General features: G+C 40.2%; 1 protein-coding gene across 2 annotated transcripts in view; it reads left to right on the top strand.

Moving 5' to 3' along the window:
- The window catches only part of F8 (coagulation factor VIII), a 131,052-nt gene that overhangs the window by 70,760 nt on the left and 37,133 nt on the right, over positions 1-23,159 (top strand). For both annotated transcript variants that reach the window (XM_045051148.1, XM_004001054.5), the window contains 2 exons: positions 1,512-1,721; positions 5,092-8,191. In XM_045051148.1, coding sequence (XP_044907083.1) covers positions 1,512-1,721; positions 5,092-8,191 — 3,310 coding nt within the window. The remainder of the gene's footprint in view (positions 1-1,511; positions 1,722-5,091; positions 8,192-23,159) is intronic.

The following is a 23,159-nucleotide window of genomic DNA, read 5'->3' as shown; positions in this document are numbered from 1 at the left end:
GTAGGGTAGCCTGAAATCAGCCATTGTGATTGCCCCCAGCTTTGTTCTTTCTCAAGATTGTTTTGGCTATTCAGAGTCTTTTGTTGTTCCATATGAATAGTCATATTTTCAGGGTGCCTGGGTGGCTCAGTCAGTTAAGCATCTGACTCTTGGTTTCGGCTCAGGTCATGATCTCACAGTTCGTGGGTTCAAGCCTTGCATCAGGCCCACACTGACAGTACAGAGCCTACTTGAGATTCTGTCTCTCTCCTCTCTCTTGGCCCTTCCCCTGTTCACATGCTCTCTCTCTCTCTCTCTCTCTCTCTCAAAATAAATAAATAAATAAATAAATAACCTTTAAAAATAAAAAATAAATGAATAGTCATATTTTCCATCAGCATTTAGCAAATAGCTCATTCTCTTTTGCTACCAGTTTGAAATGCTGCCTTTATCACGTATTAAATTCCCATGTATATCTGTATCTCTTTCTGGACTCTATATTCTGATTGACATATTCATGTATACCTGTGGATGACCACACCTTCAATTACAATAGACTTATAATATCTTTTAATGCTTTGTAGGGCAAGAAATTTGATTCTTGCTTAGTTGCCCTCAGCTAGAGTCTGAGCATTGCTTAGTAGATTTGTGAACCACTCTGCAGAATAGACAGGCACTTATTGAATAGATAGATAGATAGATGTATGGAAGAGGCTTTCAGAAATAATTCCCTTTATAGAAGAAAGTCACTGTTACTTTTGTTTAGCTTTTTATTTAGAAATAATTTCAAACTTACAGAACTTCTACAAGAATATTATAGAGAACTCCCATATACCTTTTACCCAAATTCATTAATTTTTTTAAAACATTTATTTATTATTAAGAGACAGAGAGAGACAGAGCATGAGCATGGGAGGGGCAGAGAGAGGAGGAAACCCAGAATACGAAGCAGGCTCCAGACTCTGAGCTGTCAGCACAGAGCCCAAATCAGGGCTTGAACTCACAAACCACAAGATCATGACCTGAGCCAAAGTTGGACGCTTGACCAACTGAGCCACCCAGGCTCCCCGATTCACTAATTTTTAATATTTTTCCTTATTTACTGTATTATTCTCTTTTTTCTCCATATACTTTTATTGCTTATTTTCCAATTCAGAACAGGTTGCAGACATCATGCTGTTTTATCTCATAATACTTCATTTTGCATTCACTATGAGTACAGATATTTTTTGAAAAACTTTAACATTGCTACAATACAATTATCTAATTGGCAGCCAGTATTCCAATTGTATAAATCAAGGCCGTCTTTTGTAGCATTTCCCTCTCCAGTTCACGGAGGGTTAAAGTCTATGACTCTTCTCGCTTTGTGACTGGGAGCTAGGTGACCAAGTACTAGCGATGTACTGTTATGGAAAGTATAGCGCTACCTCTCCTTGGGAATAAGGTAATGGGCTTAACCCGTCATTATTTTTCATCATATCACGACAACCCAAAATAATAAATCAAATGTCTTGTTCCCATTTGGTTTGCAGGCATCAACGGCTATGTTTTTGACAACTTGCAGCTGTCAGTTTGTTTGCATGAGGTGGCATACTGGTACATTCTAAGTGTTGGAGCACAAACTGACTTCCTGTCTGTCTTCTTCTCTGGATACACCTTCAAACACAAAATGGTCTATGAAGACACACTTACCCTATTCCCATTCTCAGGAGAAACTGTCTTCATGTCAATGGAAAATCCAGGTTAGCTATTTATATTATTCTCTTACTAACAGCTGTGATCCTTTGCTCGCTGTTCATGTGTTCACGTGGGAGCGGATACTGAATGGTCCAAGTGATGTTAGTAATTGCAAGGCATTTTAATGACAGCAGAACATCAGGTATTTAACTTAAAGTCTTTCCTTTAAAAAGTGCCTTTACTTACCATTGCCCAAAATCTTAAGTGTGCTTACTAAACTGTAGTGGTGAATATATATTTATAGATGCAGTTACCGTGTGTGAGCTGAACATGTTTCTGTGTGCTTTGTGAACACTTGTACTGTCATCTGAATACCACCGAGTAATCTCTCTTGGTACACATACCCTCAAACCACTGAGGAGCCTTTGGGATGGTTGTGGCTGTCACTTTCTCATCTTCCTTCTCCGTCCGTAACCACTGCAAGGCTTTTGACAGCATCAGCTGTCAGCAAAAACACTGACATGGCCTAAATCCAACACAGATTGTTGCTGCATTCATACAGCTTAGTAACGAGTGCTAGGCCACTCCATGCTCTCGTCCTTCACACCTCTGTTGTCTGCAGGGAAGAGCATGTCAGATTGTAGTTCTTCTCTTACACTGAAGGCCTCTCTGGACATAAACTCTCAAAGGGAAATTTCTGGGGAATAAAAACCAGTCTCATCCTATATAAACATATGTTCACCTTTATACCCAGAAACTTATTGTACTTACAAGTGATGGATTTTTGTGGAAAGTGAGTAAAGAAGAACCTGGCAGAACTCCAGCAGTATCTCTGGAAGTGTCTTGTACATTTATGTCTTTGTTATCTGTTTTCCAACTAATTTTCAAACTCGCTGAGGACAGAGACCTTGTTTATCTTATTCATCACTATATCCCTAATGTATATAGTTCCTGGCCTGTAGTAAGTGCTTAATAAATATTTCTTTCAATTAACAAATGAATATGTACCAAAAAGATGATAAAACATTATGTACAATATGGTTATAAATATCTAAACCAAAGAGAGAAATTGTGTGTATGTGTATGTATGTGTATAGGCAGAGAAAAATATTACAAATAACAATATTTTATGAAGCTTTTAAACTATTTTGGTGATTACTTAAATTCTACAGACAAATTAAAATGGCTTTATGTGTCTTGAGGGAAAAAAAATCCTAATGTAATATCATTATTTACAAATCTCAAGCTAAATAAAGCCCCTAAAGATTTCCTGTGTTCAGAATGGTAAAGTCTGATTCCTTTTGTCTGTTTTTTTTTTTTGAGGTAAAATTCACCATTTTAACCATTTAAAAGTGTACAATTCTGTGGCAGGAGACTGGTCTATACCCACTGACCCAGTCTCAAACTTGACTGGACATGATTTGCCTGTGGCAGAAGGTGAAGGAGGGGATTGCCAGCCGGTATCCCCAAGGGAATTATAATTCAACGTTGTGCAACCATTACTATTATCTAATTCCAGAATATTTTTATCACCCCAAAAAGAGACCCTTTACCATTAGGAAGTCACTCCCTATTCCCCCTTCTTTTAATTTTCTCTGCAACTGTAACTATATCTCCTTTTTTATTCCAAATTTTATACACGTAGAATTTCTTATTTTTATTTGGTTATTTATTTTATTGAGTTTTTCATCAAAGAATCAGCTCTTCTTTAAGCTGTTCGATTGAGATTTAATTAATTATGCTTTACATTAATCTTTACTCGTGCATGTAATACAAAAAGATGTTCTCATTAAAAACTTTGCACCAATACAGATAAAACTACAGTCCTTCTTGATCACTGTTCCCAATCCCAGGCCCTTCTCACAGTTTGGTGTATGTCATTCCAAACCTGTTTATGGAGTTTCATTTTCCCTTTTCTCACTCAACTACTATCCTCCTTAGGAAGAAGAAGGAAGTGGTTGTGTCTAAGTTATAACAGTAGAATTTTAAGAGTCAAAAACCTTATTTAAATTACTCATTTCAGCTCCAGTCTTGATCTACTCTGACCCAACTTCGTTTCACACCATCAAAATTATGCTTTAAATGTCATGAAATTGGGCTCCCAATCCACAAACTTATGATATAGTTATGTCCATATTTTTAGTGAAACCACATTATTATGACTATGTAAATGTTCACTATGGAATCAAATAGAATTATATTTCTTCTTTTTATAACTTGTTTAGCTGAAACTTCTAATTGTTTTACTGTTCTTATTGTAATGTTTTCCCTTTAGTTATTCTCTTTTTTATTCAAGAGTGTTATCATACAACATATTCTTTTTCACTTAGAAACTGACCACCTGGACCCATGCATCCTCCTCCCCCAGCCTGGGCTGTTTTTTTTCTAGATCTGAAAATCAGTTATTAATTCAGGACTTTTCTTCAGCGCTGATTTCCTGTATCCCATGTCATCTTATTTTTAAATTTACAGTATACTCCTTTATTTTGGTAGAAAACATTCTCCCACCACCTCCTCAGCATGGCTGCTTTAAAGGTAGATTTTCTAAATCCTTGTATGATATAAAATGTATTTATTCTCATTTACCATCGGATTGATTATTTGCACATAGAGTGCAATGTGCACTAATTCCAAAATGCATTTGACCATAAAGACCTTTTCCATGGGTATCCCATTATCTCTTAGGTCTCTATGGAAATATACTTTGAGGAAAGTTTTTCCTTTGCCACTGTAAAATTCCTTCACTTGAATAATCTTGTTTACAGCAGAAATTAACATTGCTAGCACAGTAGAGGGATTTTCTATCATATATATCCTAAAGTCCTACTCCCTTGTGCTTACTTATCCTGCAAATTGATGACAATGGAAGCTAGTCATTGATATATGATTTGCATACATTATCTGATAAGGGAGATACTATTAGCTTCATTTCCAAATTAGAAAAGTGGAGCTCAGAGAGATCAGTTGATTTGCTCAAAGTCACACAGCTGGTAAATGGTAGAGCTAGGATTTGAACCCAGGCAATCTGACTGTAAGAACCTGTGCCATTATGTAATATAGCAATAATACCTAGCCTACATACAGTTTCAGGGATTAAGTGACTATCATCATCAAAGAGTTCTGTGTGACTATTAGGACTCCCCACTGTTGTATATGTTAATTATATTTCTCCATTTTTATTCCAATATCTGTTCATTTGTAATCACAACCCTTTCTTGTGATCACAGACAGATATACCACAACAGCGGCAATGCAAAAAAGCACTTTCACTACCATTGTTGGACTGTTTTATGTGCCAGGGATTTAACCTAATGACTTGTAATACAATGGTACCGACTACTATTTTTTCATTATCTGGGAATAGAAGAGAACGACTAATACATAACTTGCTTGGGATGTGGGTTGTGAGTAACCAGAGTCTTTTTCTTCTTCCAGGTCTATGGGTGCTGGGGTGCCACAACTCAGACTTTCGGAACAGAGGCATGACAGCTTTACTGAAGGTTTCTAGTTGTAATGGGAACATTGATGATTATGATGAGGATAGATATGAAGATATTCCAGCCTCCCTCCTGAATGAAAACAATGTCATTGAACCCAGAAGCTTCTCCCAGAATTCAAGACATCATAGCCCTAGGCAAAAGCAATTCAAAGCCACCACAACTCCAGAAAATGACATAGAGAAGATTGACCCTCAGCCTGGAGAAAGAACGCAGCTGCTTAACGTACAAAGTGTCTCCTCTAGTGATTTGCTGATGCTTCTGGGACAGAATCCTACTCCACGTGGATTACTCTTATCTGATTTCCAGGAAGCCACACATGAAGCAGATGATCATTTACTTGGAGCTATAGAAAGACACAAGGGCCCATCTGCAGTGGCAGATCTCAGACCAGAGCTCCATCACAGTGGGGACAGAGTATTTACTCCTGAGCCAAAACTAAAATTAAGATTAAATGAGAATTTGGGGACAACTGTAACAGCAGAGTTGAAGAACCTTGATTTAAAAGTTTCTAGTTCATCAGACAACCTAACAGCTTCACCAACAATTCCATCAGACAAGTTGGCAGCAGGTACTGAAAAGACAGGTTCCTTAGGACCCCCAAATATGTCAATTCACTTAAATAGTCATTTAGGTACTATTGTATTTGGCAAAAATTCATCTCACTCTATTGACTCTGGTGTACCTTTGGGCTCGAGTGAAGGAGACAATGATTCCAAGTTGTTAGAAGCAGCTTTAATGAATAGTCAAGAAAGTTCACTGGGAGAAAATGTATTATCAGTGGAGAGAAATGGGTTATTTAAAGAAGACAGAGTTCATGGACCTGCTTCATTAATTAAAGATAATGCTTTATTCAAAGTTAATATCTCTTTGATAAAGACAAACAACGCAACAATTAACTCAACAACTAATAGCAAAAATCATGTTGATGTCCCAACATTATTAACTGAGAACAGTACATCAGTCTGGAAAGATACTATATTAGAAAGTAATGCTGAGTTTCAAGAAATGACTTCTTTGCTTCATAATGAAACATTTATGGACAGAAATATTACAGCTTTGGAGCTAAAGCATGTGTCAAATAAAACTACTTCATCAAAAAATGTGGAAGTGGTCTACCAAAACAAAGAGGGCCCGGTGCCACTAGGTGCAGAAAATCCAGGTCTCTCATTCTTCAAGACACTGTTCTCACCAGATTCAGCAAAGTGGATAAAATGGACCCATGGCGAGAACTCCCTAAGCTCTGGGCAAAGGCCCATTCCAACACAATTAACATCTTTAGGATCAGAAAAATCTGTGAAAGATCAGAAGTTTTTGTCAGAAAAGAAGGTGGTAGTAGGAGAAGATGAATTTACAAAGGACACAGAACTCAAAGAGATGAGTTTTCCAAACAGCAAGAGCATGTTTTTTACTAACTTGCCCAATGTCCAAGATAATGGTCCTTACAATCAAGAAGAAAAATCTCAGGAAGAGATAGAAAGAAAGGAGAAATTAACCCAAGAAAATGTGGTTTTGCCTCAGGAATATACAGTAGCTGACACTAATAATTCCCTGAAGAACCTTTTCTTACTAAGCACTAAGCAAAATGTGGAAGGTTTAGATGAGGGGCCATATACTCCAATACTTCAAGACACCAGGTCATTAAATGATTCAGCACATAGAGCAGGGATTCACATAGTCCATTTCTCAAAAATAAGGGAGGAAGAAAACTTGGAAGGTTTGGGAAATCAAACAAAGGAAATGGCAGAGAGGTTTTCAAGCACTCCAAGGATGTCTCCTAATCCAAGTCAGCATAATATTCTCACTCAGCGTGGGAAGCGGGCCTTGAAACAATCCAGACTCTCACTAGAAGAAACTAAGCTTGCAAGGGGGGTAATTTTGAATGACACCTCAACCCAGTCATCCAAAAACATGAACTTTTTGATGCATGGAACCCTCACACAGATAGAGGACAATGAGAAAGAAAAAGGGGCTGCCACTCAGTCCCTCCAATCAGATTGTTCTATGGGGAATCAGGGCACCATTCAAATGAATGACTCTGCATTACCCATTGCAAAGGAATCAGCATTTCCATCAATCAGACATACAGATCTGACCAAGATCCCATCCCAGGACAACTCTTCTCATCTTCCAGTATCAGCCTGCACTTATACCTTCAGGGAGAGTTCTGGGGTCCAAAAAAGCACTCATTTCTCACAAGGAGCCAAGAGAAATAAACTTTCTGTAGCCTTCCTAACCTCAGAAATGATTGTAGGTCAAGGAAAGTTCAGCTCCCTAGGGAAAAGTGCCATGAACCAACGCATGTCCCAGAAACGTGAAAACACTCTTTTGCAACAAGGCTTGTCTGAAGCATCTGGCAAAGTTGAATTACTCCCTAAAGCTCATGTTCATCAAGAAGACTCTTTCCCTACAAAAACTAGCAATGATTCTTCTGGCCACCTGGATCTTATGAAGAAGATCTTCCTTCGGAAAACACAGGGACCTAAGAAAATAAATGGACCCGGAAAAGTGCCCTTCCTGAAATGGACAACAGAGAGCTCTGAAAAGATTCCCTCTGAGCTGCTGGGTCCCCTTGCTTGGGATAACAACAATGCCACCCAGATACCGAGAGAAGAGTGGAAATCCCAAAAGTCACAGAAAAACATAGCTTTTAAGAGCAAGGACACCATTTTGCCCTTGGGCCCTTGTGAAAACAGTCCTTCAGTAGCAGCAATAAATGAAGGGCAAGGTAAACTCCAAAGAGAAGCCACCAGGTCAAAGCAAGGAGAGACTGGAAGATTGTGCTCTCAGAACCCACCGGTCTCAAAACGCCATCAAAGAGAAATAACCCTTACTACTCTTCAGTCAGAGGAAGACAAAATTGAGTATGATGATACGTTTTCAATTGAAATGAAGAGAGAAGATTTTGACATCTATGGTGAAGATGAAAATCAGGGCCTCCGCAGCTTTCAAAAGAGAACACGACACTATTTCATTGCTGCAGTGGAGCGTCTCTGGGATTATGGGATGAGTAGATCTCCCCATGCACTAAGAAACAGGTATGAGTACATTGATTATTCCTTTGTCCTGCTATTGCCACATTTGACTTTACCAGATGCTGAAACAATATGAAAAACACAGCTAATCTGCAGGAATAAGTCTCCAAAGGTTGCTTTATAGAAGAACCCTGAAGTCCAGGAAGCAAAGTCTAGATGGAGCTGAGGAGTAAATAGGAGGTTAGATGATGACACCAATAATGAGAGTTACAAAAGGGTAAATGGGTCAAGGTCAAGAAGCATCAATGGGGAACAGGAAGAAAGTCAACCTCACCTATCAACCTTGTGAGCTGCAGGAGTAATCTTAATCTTGTGAAAAGGTTCTGAGAGAAGCAGGAGGAAGAAGTAAAGTGTGTGGTAAAGATGTTGAGGATACAGAGAATGTTGTTTTCCATGGTACTGGGGATCCAGGGAGCAAGGTGGGAGGATTTGATTGTTAGGGAAGCAGAAAGAGATTGGGCAGGGAAGAGAAAGCACAGAGAAATTTGGAAGATAAGGAGAGTCTTATGGAGAGTCGATCAGTCAACATGTATTTATTGAGCACCTACTCTATGCCAGACACTCTTGTATACACTGGGGTGCAGCAGAATAGGAGCTTACATTCTATTGGGGGGAGCAAGAGGTAATAAATTAGCAGAAAAGTAAATAGAGGAATCTTGATGGTGCTCTTCAGGAGGTAGAATCTAATATGATAGAGAGTGCCTTGGGGTGTTACTTTAGCTATGTTGGTCAGAGAAATCCTCTGTGAAATTGAGACCTAAATGATGAGAAGAAGACACTTGATGGAGCTCTGAGAGATGCTTCCAGGCAGAGGGAACAAGGAATGCAAAGGCTCTGAGAATGAAACAAGTTTGAGGAACAAGAAAGGACCAGTCTGACTGGAGTAGAGTGAAGAACTGGGGTGAGGGGGGTGGTTATGGGAGACGAAGTAGTAAAGATGAGCAGTGGTAAGATAATATAGGTCCTAGAGAAAGGTTAGGTGCCTTCTTCATTACTCATTGTCACATTCTGACCTCTCTGTCTACCTCAAGTGGGCCCTTATTGCTGCATAGCAACTATAGAATATTTCCCTAATCTGCTGACTTTCCCACTGTCCTGGACCCTTCCCCTGCATTTTCTTTTTCCTTAAATCTCCAACCCCCTTTACCCATTCTCCAATAGCCCTTCTCATTCATAGCCAATGCCTATGCAGTGAACGTCCCAACCTCCAACACATTTATTGACATCTGTAACCATATACCGTCTTCATGCTTATGGCAATAAATAACCATTGCTCCTAAGGCCAACCTCTCCAGTTTCCTAGTCAACCATCTCCAACTTTCCATTATAGTGCATTTTCATCTTATCCAATTCTCAGTTCATAATCAAATTCTTGTTATTTTTTGAAATTATAACCAGCGGTATTCTTTGATGGATTAGATGTGGTTGTGAGAGAAAAAGATGAGTTAGGAATAACTTCGGTGTTTAGAGTCTTGTAACTAAAAAGAAGGAATGGGGGTGCCTGGGTGGCGCAGTCGGTTAAGCGTCCGACTTCAGCCAGGTCACGATCTCGCGGTCCGTGAGTTCGAGCCCCGCGTCAGGCTCTGGGCTGATGGCTCGGAGCCTGGAGCCTGCTTCCGATTCTGTGTCTCCCTCTCTCTCTGCCCCTCCCCCGTTCATGCTCTGTCTTTCTCTGTCCCAAAAATAAATAAACGTTGAAAAAAAATTTTTTAAATAAAAAAAAATAAAAATAAATAAAAAGAAGGAATGGTCATTGACTGCCATGGAAAACACTGGACAAACAAAAGATTTGTGGAAGGAGCAGAAATTAAGAGACTAATTTTGTACATGGTAAGGTAGTTTATATATGAATTTCAAGTTCAAGGAAGATATCTTAGATGGAGATAATACAACTTGATATTATCTGCATAAGCGTAGACCATCATGAGAATAAGTTTAGACAGAAAAGAGGAGAGTTTAAAGAACTAACACTTAAGTTTACAGAGAAAGATTGACAGTGAGGTTAGTGAAAAAAAAAGATATAAAATTGGTGTCAGACAGGATGAGAGCACACAGGATGGAGTAATCGGAGTTCCTGGGTGGCTGTCAGTTAAGCGTCCAACTTCAGCTCAGATCATGATCTCACAGTTTGGGTGTTTGAGCCCCACATCAGGTTTTGCACTGACAGCACAGAGCCTGCTTGGGATTCTCTCTTTCTGCCCGCCCCTGTCCCTCCTCTTACCCTCTGTCTCTCTCAAAATAAATAAAACTTTAAAAAAAGGAAATAGTACTGAGAGTTCAACTAAGACAAGGGCTGAGAATTAGTAAAGATCATCCGTGACTTTGAAAATGTATTTTTAATGGAATAATGGAGATCAAAAAGACTTTTTGAAGTGGCTTAAAGGAAGAATAGGTGGAAAAGAATCCAGCTACTGGTATCCAAATCAGTGGCTACCACTCTGGTCTAAACCATCCTCAACTCTCACCCAAATTATTGTAATAGCCTCTTAACTGTACTTTCAGCTTCCAGCCTGGCCCTTATACAGTCTTTTCCCTACACAGAACCTAAAGTAAATTTTCAAAGTGTAATTCTGATTATTGTTCTCTGCTCCAAATCTCCTAGTGGATTTCCTTTCTACCCTTGGTAAATTCCAAAATCTTCACCATGGCCTTCAAGTTTCTGAGATTTGACCCACTGAAACGTCTCTGCTCTCATATCCTACCATTGTTTCCTGCTCACTCTGTTCTAACCACATTGCCCTTATTGTACTTCCTCAGATAGAGCAAATATATACCTTTCTCTAGGCCTTTGCACTTTGTGTTCTCTTCTTAGAATTCTCTTCTTTTGATATCCTAATGTTCATCCTCTCACTTCTTTCACATTGCTGCTCAAATTTCATTTTATCAGTGAGGCTTTCCCTGAACACTGTGTATGCATACAGCTCCTACCACACTCTTTCACTGCACTTACTAGCACCTGAAATATTATACATTTACTTGTTTATAGTCTATTTTCCCCAACTAGAAACTAAGTTCTTGAAAGCACAAATTTTGAAGGTGTTGTTCAATGGTATATCCCCAAAACCTTAATCAGTTCCTGGCATGTGATAAATGCTTAAATATCTATTGAATGAATTAGTAAATGATGGATGTAGGGAGGCAAGAGCAGGTCTCTCATGTATGTCTGCACTCCAGAGAATGCCAACTGAATGGTAGCACAATTTCCGTGAGCCAAAATAGAGGCAGGGAAACCAGCAAAGGGGCCATTACAGTCATCCGGAGAAGACAGATTATTTAGACCAAAATTGTGGTGGGGAAAATCAAAAGAAATGGAAAGGTGTTGAGTATAATTTGAAAACAAGCAAACAGGACTTGCTGTTAGGTTGAGTATGGGGGCAATGGAGAGAACTCAGAGAAATTTTTGTTGTGTTTTTTTTTTAGTTATTTTTTTTCCTAAGCAACTAGGTGGACAATGATGACATTTAATGAGATGTGGAAAGCTTGAGGTAGAACAGATTTATTTGAGGAAACACTCAAGGGTCTGTTTTTAACATGTTTACTTTGAGATGCCCACTAGATGCCCAAATTGAGATGTTGAGTAGTCAGTTGGATATATGAGTCTGGAATCCAAGGGAGAGCTCTGTGCTAAAGACAAATAAGCTTGGGAGCCATAAGCATCTTGATAGCATTCAAATAAGACTCAATGGGTCCATCAAGAGAGTAAAAGTAGATGTAAACCATGTCCACTTTAAGCTGGGTCCCCAGAGGTCTACATCCTCAAGGTAACAGTAAGCCAGTTAATTCACTTCATTGACTTGCAGCCCAGTTTTCTGTCATCTGTGTTGTCCATGAAATCTCTGGGTTTATCTTGAAGGTCCAAAATGGCTTCATTCACACATCTGATGCCTTGGCAGAAAATAATGGAAATCTAGACTTGCTGGGACTCTTGACCAGAAGGCCTACATGTAACCTTTCTAGCATGAGAGTACCTGGATAATCAGATTTCATACATAGTGGTTGGCTTCTTCCAGAGAGAGCATACCAGGAGAACTGAGAACTGAGTGACTACATATGATACCATGAGGAGCAATTCTGAGTTAACACAATTGAAAAGTACAGCAAAATGGTTGCTGTTTTAAGCCACTAAAGTTTTGATGTAATTTGTGATACAGCAACAGATAGAGGAGACGTAAAGGATAGTGTGAAGGATTTACCTATTTTTTAAAATTTTTAATGTTTATTCATTTTTTGAGAGAGAGACAGCATGAGCGTGGAAGGACAGACAGAGGGGGAGACACAGAATCCAAAGCAGGCTCCAGGCTCTGAGCTGTCAGCACAGAGCCTGATGCGGGGTTTGAACTCACAAACCACGAGATCATGACCTGAGCCCAAGTTGGATGCTTAACTGACTGAACCACCCAAGCCTCAAGATTTACCTATTTTTAAATGTAATTGCAGAAGGAAAGGAAAGAGTGATTAGAGGAGAAGCAATAATTGAAGAGGTAATGGCTTAATATTTCCCAAAATTGAAAAAATTCATGAATGCACAGATTCAGGGAGTTCAACAAACCCCAAACAGAATGAATAAAAATATCAACACCTAGGAATGTTTCATCAGAGTGAAACTTCAGAAAATCCAAAAGTCTTAAAAGCAGCCAAAGAGGGGCACCTGGGTGGCTCAGTCGGTTGAGCTTCTGACTCTGGATTTCAACTCAGGTCATCATCTTTCAGTTTGTGGGTTCGAGCCCTATGTTGGGTTCTGTGCTCATAGTGCAGACCCTGCTTGGGACTCTCTGTCTCCCTCTCTCTCTGCCCCCCCCCCCACTTATGTGCATGCACACACACACTCTCTCTCTCAAAATAAATAGATAAACATCCTTTTAAAAGCAGCCAAAGGAAAAAGACAGCATACATTCAAATGAGATACAGAAAGGTGACTTTTCAGTAGTGCTAATTAAACATAGAAGACAGGGAAATGATGTCTAGAATGCGTTGAAATACAATAACTGCCAACCTAGAATTCTATATCCATCAAAAATATGATTCAGAATTCAAGGTGAAATGGGACATTTTCAGACAAACAGAAACCTAAATCTCACCACCAGCAAAAACCCAATAAAAATATTCTAATTATGTAGTTGAGACAATAGGAAAGTGATAATGAAAGAAGTAAAAGGCAAAAAAGACAAAAAAGTAAAGAAAGGATAAATTATGGATAAGTATAAATATTGTTTGTATAAAGAACGGTGAAAACATCTTATGAGGTCTAAGATATAATTGCTTTTTTCACAATGGGTTTGCCACCAAAACACAGGTGTCATGAAAACCATCCCTAAATCTAAGCCAAAATTGGAAAGGAAAAAACTCATATCAACACTGTCATCATTGGATGCATAAATTTGGGCAAATCTACCACTCCTAGCCATCTGATCTACAAATGTGGTGAGATCAACAAAAGAACCATTGAAAACTTGAGAAGGAGGAGTTTGAGGAAGATGGCGGCCTAGGAGGACGCTGGGCTCACCGCGCGTCCTGCTGATCACTTAGATTCCACCTACACCTGCCTAAATAACTCAGAAAACCGCCAGAAGACTAGCAGAATGGAGTCTCCAGAGCCAAGCGCAGACGAGAGGCCCACGGAAGAGGGTAGGAAGGGCAGAGAGGCGGTGCACGCTCCACGGACTGGCGGGAGGGAGCCAGGGCGGAGGGGCAGCCTGCCGGCCAAATAGAGCCCCCGAGTCTGGCTTGCAAAAGCGGAGGGGCCAGACGGAGTGTGTTCCGACAGTAAGCGTGACTTAGCATCTGGGAGGTCATAAGTTAACAGCTCTGCTCAGAAAGCGGGAAGGCTGGAGGACAAAGGGAGGGAGAGCTGCTGAGCCCCCGGACGACAGAGCTCAGTTTGGCGGGGAACAAAGGCGCTCGCCAGCGCCATCTCCCTCACCCATCCCCCAGCCAAAATCCCAAAGGGAACCAGTTCCTGCCAGGGAACTTGCTTGCTCCGTGCAAACACCCAACGCTGTGCTTCTGTGGAGCCACCCCTCCGGAAGCAGGTCTGACTCCCTCCGCCTGCCACAGGGCCCCTCCTGAAGTGGATCACCTAAGGAGAAGAGAGCTAAGCCTCCCCTCCTGCCCCCCCCGTGCACCTTGCCTACCCACCTTGCCTACCCCAGCTAATACGCCAGATCCCCAGCACCACAAGCCTGGCAGTGTGCAAGTAGCCCAGACCGGCCACGCCACCCCACAGTGAATCCCGCACCTAGGAGAGGGGAAGAGAAGGCACACACCGTCTGACTGTGGCCCCAGCGGTGGGCTGGGGGCAGACATCAGGTCTGACTGCGGCCCCGCCCACCAATTCCAGTTATACACCACAGCACAGGGGAAGTGCCCTGCAGGTCCGCACCACTCCAGGGACTATCCAAAATGACGAAACGGAAGAATTCCCCTCAGAAGAATCTCCAGGAAATAACAACAGCTAATGAACTGATCAAAAAGGATTTAAATAATATAACAGAAAGTGAATTTAGAATAATAGTCATAAAATTAATCGCTGGGCTTGAAAACAGTATAGAGGACAGCAGAGAATCTCTTGCTACAGAGATCAAGGGACTAAGGAACAGTCAGGAGGAGCTGAAAACCGCTTTAAACGAGATGCAAAATAAAATGGAAATGACCACGGCTCGGATTGAAGAGGCAGAGGAGAGAATAGGTGAACTAGAAGATAAAATTATGGAAAAAGAGGAAGCTGAGAAAAAGGGAGATAAAAAAATCCAGGAGTATGAGGGGAAAATTAGAGAACTAAGTGATACACTAAAAAGAAATAATATACACATAATTGGTATCCCAGAGGAGGGAGAGGGAAAGGTGCTGAAGGGGTACTTGAAGAAATCATAGCTGAGAACTTCCCTGAACTGGGGAAGGAAAAAGGCATTGAAATCCAAGAGGCACAGAGAACTCCCTTCAGACGTAACTTGAATCGATCTTCTGCATGACATATCATAGTGAAACTGGCAAAATACGAGGATAAAGAGAAAATTCTGAAAGAAGCAAAGGATAAATGTGCCCTAACATATAAAGAGAGACCTATAAGACTCGTGACTGATCTCTCTTTTGAAACTTGGCAGGCCAGAAAGGATTGGCACGAGATCTTCAATGTGTTGAACAGGAAAATATGCAGCCAAGAATCCTTTATCCAGCAAGTCTGTCATTTAGAATAGAAGGAGAGATAAAGGTCTTCCCAAACAAACAAAAACTGAAGGAATTCGTCACCACTAAACCAGCCATACAAGAGATCCTAAGGGGGATCCTGTGAGACAAAGTACCAGAGACATCACTACAAGCATAAATCATATAGACATCACAATGATTCTAAACCCGTATTTTTCTATAATAACACTGAATGTAAATGGATTAAATGTGCCAACCAAAAGACATAGGGTATCAGAATGGATAAAAAAAACAAGACCCATCTATTTTCTGTCTACAAGAGACTCATTTTAGACCTGAGGACACCTTTAGATTGAGAGTGAGGGGATGGAGAACTATTTATCATGCTACTGGAAGCCAAAAGAAAGCTGGAGTAGCCATACTTAGACAAACTAGACTTTAAATTAAAGGCTGTAACAAGAGATGAAGAAGGGCATTATATAATAATTACAGGGTCTATCCATCAGGAAGAGCTACAATTATAAATGTCTATGCACCAAATACCGGAGCCCCCAAATATATAAAACAGTTACTCATAAACATAAGCAACCTTATCGATAAGAATGTGGTAATTGCAGGGGACTTTAACACTCCACTTACATCAATGGATAGATCATCTAGACACACGGTCAATAAAGAAACAAGGGCCCTGAATGATACATTGGATCAGATGGACTTGACAGATATATTTAGAACTCTGCATCCCAAAGCAACAGAATATACTTTCTTCTCAAGTGCACATGGAACATTCTCCAAGATAGATCATATATTGGGTCACAAAACAGCCCTTCATAAGTATACAATAATTGAAATTATACCATGCATACTTTCAGACCACAATGCTATGAAGCTTGAAATCAACCACAGGAAAAAGTCTGGAAAACCTCCAAAAGCATGGAGGTTAAAGAACACCCTACTAACGAATGAGTGGGTCAACCAGGCAATTAGAGAAGAAATTAAAAAATATATGGAAACAAACAGAAATGAAAATACAACAATCCAAACGCTTTGGGGTGCAGCGAAGGCAGTCCTGAGAGGAAAATACATTGCAATCCAGGCCTATCTCAAGAAACAAGAAAAATTCCAAATACAAAATCTAACAGCACACCTAAAGGAAATAGAAGCAGAACAGCAAAGACAGCCTAAACCCAGCAGAAGAAGAGAAATAATAAAGATCAGAGCAGAAATAAACAATATAGAATCTAAAAAACCTGTAGAGCAGATCAACGAAACCAAGAGTTGGTTTTTTGAAAAAATAAACCAAATTGACAAACCTCTAGCCAGGCTTCTCAAAAAGAAAAGGGAGATGACCCAAATAGATAAAATCATGAATGAAAATGGAATTATTACAACCAGTCCCTCAGAGATAGAAACAATTATCAGGGAATACTATGAAAAATTATATGCCAACAAATTGGACAACCTGGAAGAAATGGACAAATTCCTAAACACCCACACTCTTCCAAAACTCTATCAGGAGGAAATAGAAAGCTTGAACAGACCCATAACCAGCGAAGAAATTGAATTGGTTATGAAAAATCTCCCAACAAATAAGAGTCCAGGACCAGATGGCTTCCCAGGGGAGTTCTACCAGACGTTTAAAGCAGAGATACCTATCCTTCTCAAGCCATTCCAAGAAATAGAAAGGGAAGGAAAACTTCCAGACTCATTCTATGAAGCCAGTATTACTTTGATTCCTAAACCAGACAGAGACCCACTAAAACAAGAGAACTACAGGCCAATATCCCTGATGAATATGGATGCAAAAATTCTCAATAAGATACTAGCAAATCGAATTCAACGGCTTATAAAAAGAATTATTCACCATGATCAAGTGGGATTCATTCCTGGGATGCAGGGCTGGTTCAACATTTGCAAATCAATCAACGTGATACATCACATTAATAAAAGAAAAGATAAGAACCATATGATCCTGTCAATCGATGCAGAAAAGGCCTTTGACAAAATTCAGCACCCTTTCTTAATAAAACCCCTTGAGAAAGTCGGGATAGAAGGAACATACTTAAACATCATAAAAGCCATTTATGAAAAGCCCACAGCTAACATCATCCTCAATGAGGAAAAACTGAGAGCTTTTTCCCTGAGATCAGGAACACGACAGGGATGCCCACTCTCACCGCTGTTGTTTAACATAGTGTTGGAAGTGCTAGCATCAGCAATCAGACAACAAAAGGAAATCAAAGGCATCAAAATTGGCAAAGATGAAGTCAAGCTTTTGCTTTTTGCAGATGACATGATACTATACATGGAAAATCCGATAGACTCCACCAAAAGTCTGCTAGAACTGATACATGAATTTAGCAAAGTTGCAGGATACAAAATCAATGTACAGAAATCAGTTGCATTCTTATACACTAACAATGAAGCAACAGAAAGACAAATAAAGAAACTGATCCCATTCACAACTGCACCAAGAAGCATAAAATACCTAGGAATAAATCTAACCAAAGATGGAAAAGATCTGTATGCTGAAAACTATAGAAAGCTTATGAAGGTAATTGAAGAAGATATAAAGAAATGGAGACATTCCCTGCTCATGGATTGGAAGAATAAATATTGTCAAAATGTCAATACTACCCAAAGCTATCTACACATACAATACAATCCCAATCAAAATTGCACCAGCATTCTTCTCGAAACTAGAACAAGCAATCCTAAAATTCATATGGAACCACAAAAGGCCCCGAATAGCCAAAGGAATTTTGAAGAAGAAGACCAAAGCAGGAGGCATCACAATCCCAGACTTTAGCCTCTACTGCAAAGCTGTAATCATCAAGACAGCATGGTATTGGCACAAAAACAGACACATAGACCAATGGAATAGAATAGAAACCCCAGAACTAGACCCACAAACGTATGGCCAACTCATCTTTGACAAAGCAGGAAAGAACATCCAATGGAAAAAAGACAGTCTCTTTAACAAATGGTGCTGGGAGAACTGGACAGCAACATGCAGAAGGCTGAAACTAGACCACTTTCTCGCACCATTCACAAAAATAAACTCAAAATGGATAAAGGACCTGAATGTGAGACAGGAAACCATCAAAACCCTAGAGGAGAAAGCAGGAAAAGACCTCTCTGACCTCAGCCGTAGCAATCTCTTACTCGACACATCCCCAAAGGCAAGGGAATTAAAAGCAAAAATGAATTACTGGGACCTTATGAGGATAAAAAGCTTCTGCACAGCAAAGGAAACAACCAGCAAAACTAAAAGGCAACCAACGGAATGGGAAAAGATATTTGCAAATGACATATCAGACAAAGGGCTAGTATCCAAAATCTATAAAGAGCTCACCAAACTCCACACCCGAAAAACAAATAACCCAGTGAAGAAATGGGCAGAAAACATGAATAGACACTTCTCTAAAGAAGACGTCCGGATGGCCAACAGGCACATGAAAAGATGCTCAATGTCGCTCCTCATCAGGGAAATACAAATCAAAACCACACTCAGATATCACCTCACGCCAGTCAGAGTGGCCAAAATGAACAAATCAGGAGACTATAGATGCTGGCGAGGATGTGGAGAAACAGGAACCCTCTTGCACTGTTGGTGGGAATGCAAATTGGTGCAGCCACTCTGGAAAACAGTGTGGAGGTTCCTCAGAAAATTAAAAATAGACCTACCCTATGACCCAGCAATAGCACTGCTAGGAATTTACCCAAGGGATACAGGAGTACTGATGCATAGGGGCACTTGTACCCCAATGTTTATAGCAGCACTCTCAACAATAGCCAAATTATGGAAAGAGCCTAAATGTCCATCAACTGATGAATGGATAAAGAAATTGTGGTTTATATACACAATGGAGTACTACAGGGCAATGAGAAAGAACGAAATATGGCCCTTTGTAGCAACGTGGATGGAACTGGAGAGTGTGATGCTAAGTGAAATAAGCCATACAGAGAAAGACAGATACCATATGTTTTCACTCTTATGTGGATCCTGAGAAACTTAACAGAAACCCATGGGGGAGGGGAAGGAAAAAAAAAAGAGGTTAGAGTGGGAGAGAGCCAAAGCATAAGAGACTCTTAAAAACTGAGAACAAACTGAGGGTTGATGGGGGGGTGGGAGGAAGGGGAGGGTGGGTGATGGGTATTGAGGAGGGCACCTTTTGGGATGAGCACTGGGTGTTGTATGGAAACCAATTTGACAATAAATTTCATATATTGAAAAAAAAAACTTGAGAAGGAGGCTGCTGAGATGGGAAAGAGCCCCTTCAGGTATGTCTGGATCTCGGACAGACAGAAGGCTGAAAGTGAGTGTGGTATCATTACTGATGTCTCTCCTTGGAAATCGGAGACCAGCAAGTATTATGTGACTATCGCTGATGCCCCAGAACAAAGATACTTCATCAAAAACATGATTACAGGCACATCTCATGCTGATTGTGCTTCCTGATTGTTGCTGCTGCTGTTGGTGAAACTGAAGCAGGTATCTCGAAGAATGGGCAGATCCATGAGCATGCCCTTCTGGCTTTACACACTAGGTGTGAAACAACTAATTGTTGTTGTTTAGGAAATAGATTCCACTGACACAAGGAAAGTATCAGCCAGAAGAGATGCAAGGAAAATGTTAAGCAAGTCAGCACATATATTAAGAAATTTGGTGACAACCCCAATACAGTAGTATTTGTGCCAATTACCGGTTGGAATGATGACAAAATGCTGGAGCCAAGTGCTAACATGCCTTGATTGAAGGGATGAAACGTCACCCACAGAGATGGCTATGCCAAGGGAGCCATGCTGCTTGAAACTCGGGATTGCCTCCTCTCAGTAGATCATCCAACTGACAAGCCCTTTTGTCTACCCCTCTGGTATGTCTACTAAATTGGTGATATTGGTACTGTCCTTGTGAGCTGAGTGGAGATTGTTCTCAAACCTGGCACGGTAGTCACCTTTGCTCCAGTCAGTGTTACCACTGAAGTCAAGTCTGTTGAAATGCACCATGAAGCTTTGAGTTAAGCTCTTCCTGGAGACAGTGTGGGCTTTGATGTTGAGAACATATCTGCCAGGGGTGCCTGGCTGGCTCAGTTGATGGAGCGTGTGACTCTTGATCTCAGGGTTGTGGGGTTTGAGCCCCACATTAGGTTTAAAGATTACTTAATAATAAAATCTTAAAAGAACGTATCTGTCAAAGATGTTTGTTGTAACGATATGGCTAGTGACAGCAAAAATGACCCACCAGTAGAAGTAGCTGGCTTCACAGCTCAGATGATTATTCTGAACCATCCAAGCTGGATTGTCACACAGCTTACATTGCTTGCAAGTTTGCTGACCTGAAAAAGATTGATCACTGTTCTGGAAAGAAGCTGGAAGATGGCCCCAAACTTTTGAAACTTGGTAATGCTTCCATTTTTTTATATAGTTCCTGCCAAGTCCATATGTGTAGAGTGCTTCTTGGGCTGTCCTCCTTTGGGCCGTTTTGCTCTTTCCCGCGTGACACAGTTGCTGTGGGTGTCTCAAAGACTTCTGTGGCTAATGAGGTCACCAAGTCTGCCGAAAAAGTAAAATGAATATAATCCCTACCTAATACCTGCCACCTCAGTCTTAATCACTGGCAGAACAATCTCAGAAGTATTCCAATTGGCCATTTAAGTTTATCGGTAAAAGACTGGTTAATGATAACAATGCATCCTAAATCCTCAGAAGAAGAGGAGAATGTTTTGTGGACCATTGGTTTGTGTGTGTGTGTTGCAGTTTTAAGTTCTTAATTTAAAAAAACAATACTTTTTAATGGAAACAACTTGACTGGAGATTATCCCGAGCATATGAACTTGAAAAACATTTGGGCTAGTGTCTATCTTTTTGAGAGTTTTAGAATGCCCAATCTTTATAAGTGTTTGCCTTCAAACCAACTAAATAGAGCTCTTTTACAAATTAATTTTAGCAATACCACCCAGATGTCGAAAAGTATGACACATTTACAACAGATATATAGATAGATGGACACACAAACACAAAGATCTTACAGCTTTTCTTTTTACTAATATTAATGGAGAGGACATTTAGGCTTAATTTCCAAATACCTCCCTCTCTCCTTTTCTTCCCTTCTGATGATATTTCTCCCTAATGTTGGCATGTGAAAGGATGGCCCTCAGGTCCTAGAGAAGGTGCAGATAGAAAATTTACATCCCAAAGGCACAGATTGAGTACAGGAGAATTCGGTTTCCAGGGTCCAGATCTTTTCAAGCATTTTGAGAGGAACCAGCAAAGGTTTGGAGGATTGGCAAAAGGGCAGGTGAACTTTCAACTTATAGAACCAAACCTTTTACCTGGCAGATATTTGCAAGACAAAGGCAGTTGTCTCCAATTCCCCCAAAGAATTGGGTTGTAGCTTTTGTTTTAGGTACTTTTAATCTTTTTAATTTTTCATTAACCTTCTGTAGTGATTCATTCAATGAAGCTATTTTGGAATTTTGAAACCTTTTGGAAGTTTTTGCATACAATTAACATACAAGACCCAATTTGTTTCTTTGATTTGTGAGCTCTTGCTTTTAAGTGCACTTTTTTTTATTTGAAAGAGAGAGAGAGAGAAGGGGAGAGAGAGAGAGAGAGAGAGAGAGAGAGAATCTTAAGCAGGCTCCAAGCTCAGGGCAGAGCCTGATGCGGGGCCCCATGCAGTGCTGGACACGGGGCTCAGTCTCACAAACCATGAGATCATGACCTGAGCCAAAATCAAGAGTCAGATACTTAACCAACTGAGCCACCCAGGTACCCCTTAAATGCACTTTTTAAGTGATCTTATCTATTTGTTTTTGTTTTTGTTTTTTTTTAATTTAATTTCAAGTTAGTTAACATACAGTATAGTCTTGGGTTCAGGAGTAGAACCCAGTGATTCATCACTTAAATATAACACCCAGTGTTCATCCCAACAAGTGCTCTCCTTAGTACCCATCACCCACTTAGCCCATCCCCCCACCCACCTCTGTCCAGCAACCCTCAGTTTGTTGTCTGTATTTAAGAGTCTCTTATGGTTTGCCTCACTCTCTGTTTTTATCTTATTTATCCTTCCCTTCCCCTATGTTCATCTGTTGTGTTTCTGAAATTCCACATATGAGTGAAGTCATATGATATCTGTCTTTCTCTGACTGACTTATTTCACTTAGCATAATACATTCTAGTTCCATCCATGTTGCTGCAGATGGCATTCTTTTTCATCACCCAGTAGTATTCCATTGTATATATATATATATATATATATATATATATATATATATATATACCACGTCTTCTTTAGCCATTTGTCAGTCGATGGACATTTGGGGTCTTTGGAACATTCCCCATAACACCCATTATAATTCCAGGTTGTTTTTAGTAAAATTTTGCCTCCTTGCTAGACATCTGCAGCTTCTGGCACTATAGTTCTTATATGTGAAACGAGTGTGTGTGCCAGAAGACGGCACACTCAGCTCTCTGGATGCAAAGGATCCCATGTGTTTAGCCAGCTCTTTGAATTTCTCAGAGCCAAGCTAATGCCTAAGCTCTTTGACTTCTGAGATACTCTTTTTGCCACAGCCTTTACTTCACATGCACATTAGTAGAAAACAATAGTAACTGGAAGAACAGAACTGTGGACACCAGCAGTAACCAACAAACTAGGGACTGGGACAGGATTAAACGAACAGGCCTAAAATAATGGAGACCACAAACTGATTCCAAACCAATAGACAATTGCAGCTGCCACCAGCAGTTCCCAGCATGGAATCTGGAGAATAATTCCAAACACGGGGGGAATTGCAAATTAAACCATTACGAGTTCCCAGCG

The sequence above is a fragment of the Felis catus genome, chromosome X, assembly GCF_018350175.1.
Source record: "Felis catus isolate Fca126 chromosome X, F.catus_Fca126_mat1.0, whole genome shotgun sequence".
Taxonomy (NCBI): Eukaryota; Metazoa; Chordata; class Mammalia; order Carnivora; family Felidae; genus Felis; species Felis catus.
This window is presented reverse-complemented; position numbering and strand designations above follow the sequence as displayed.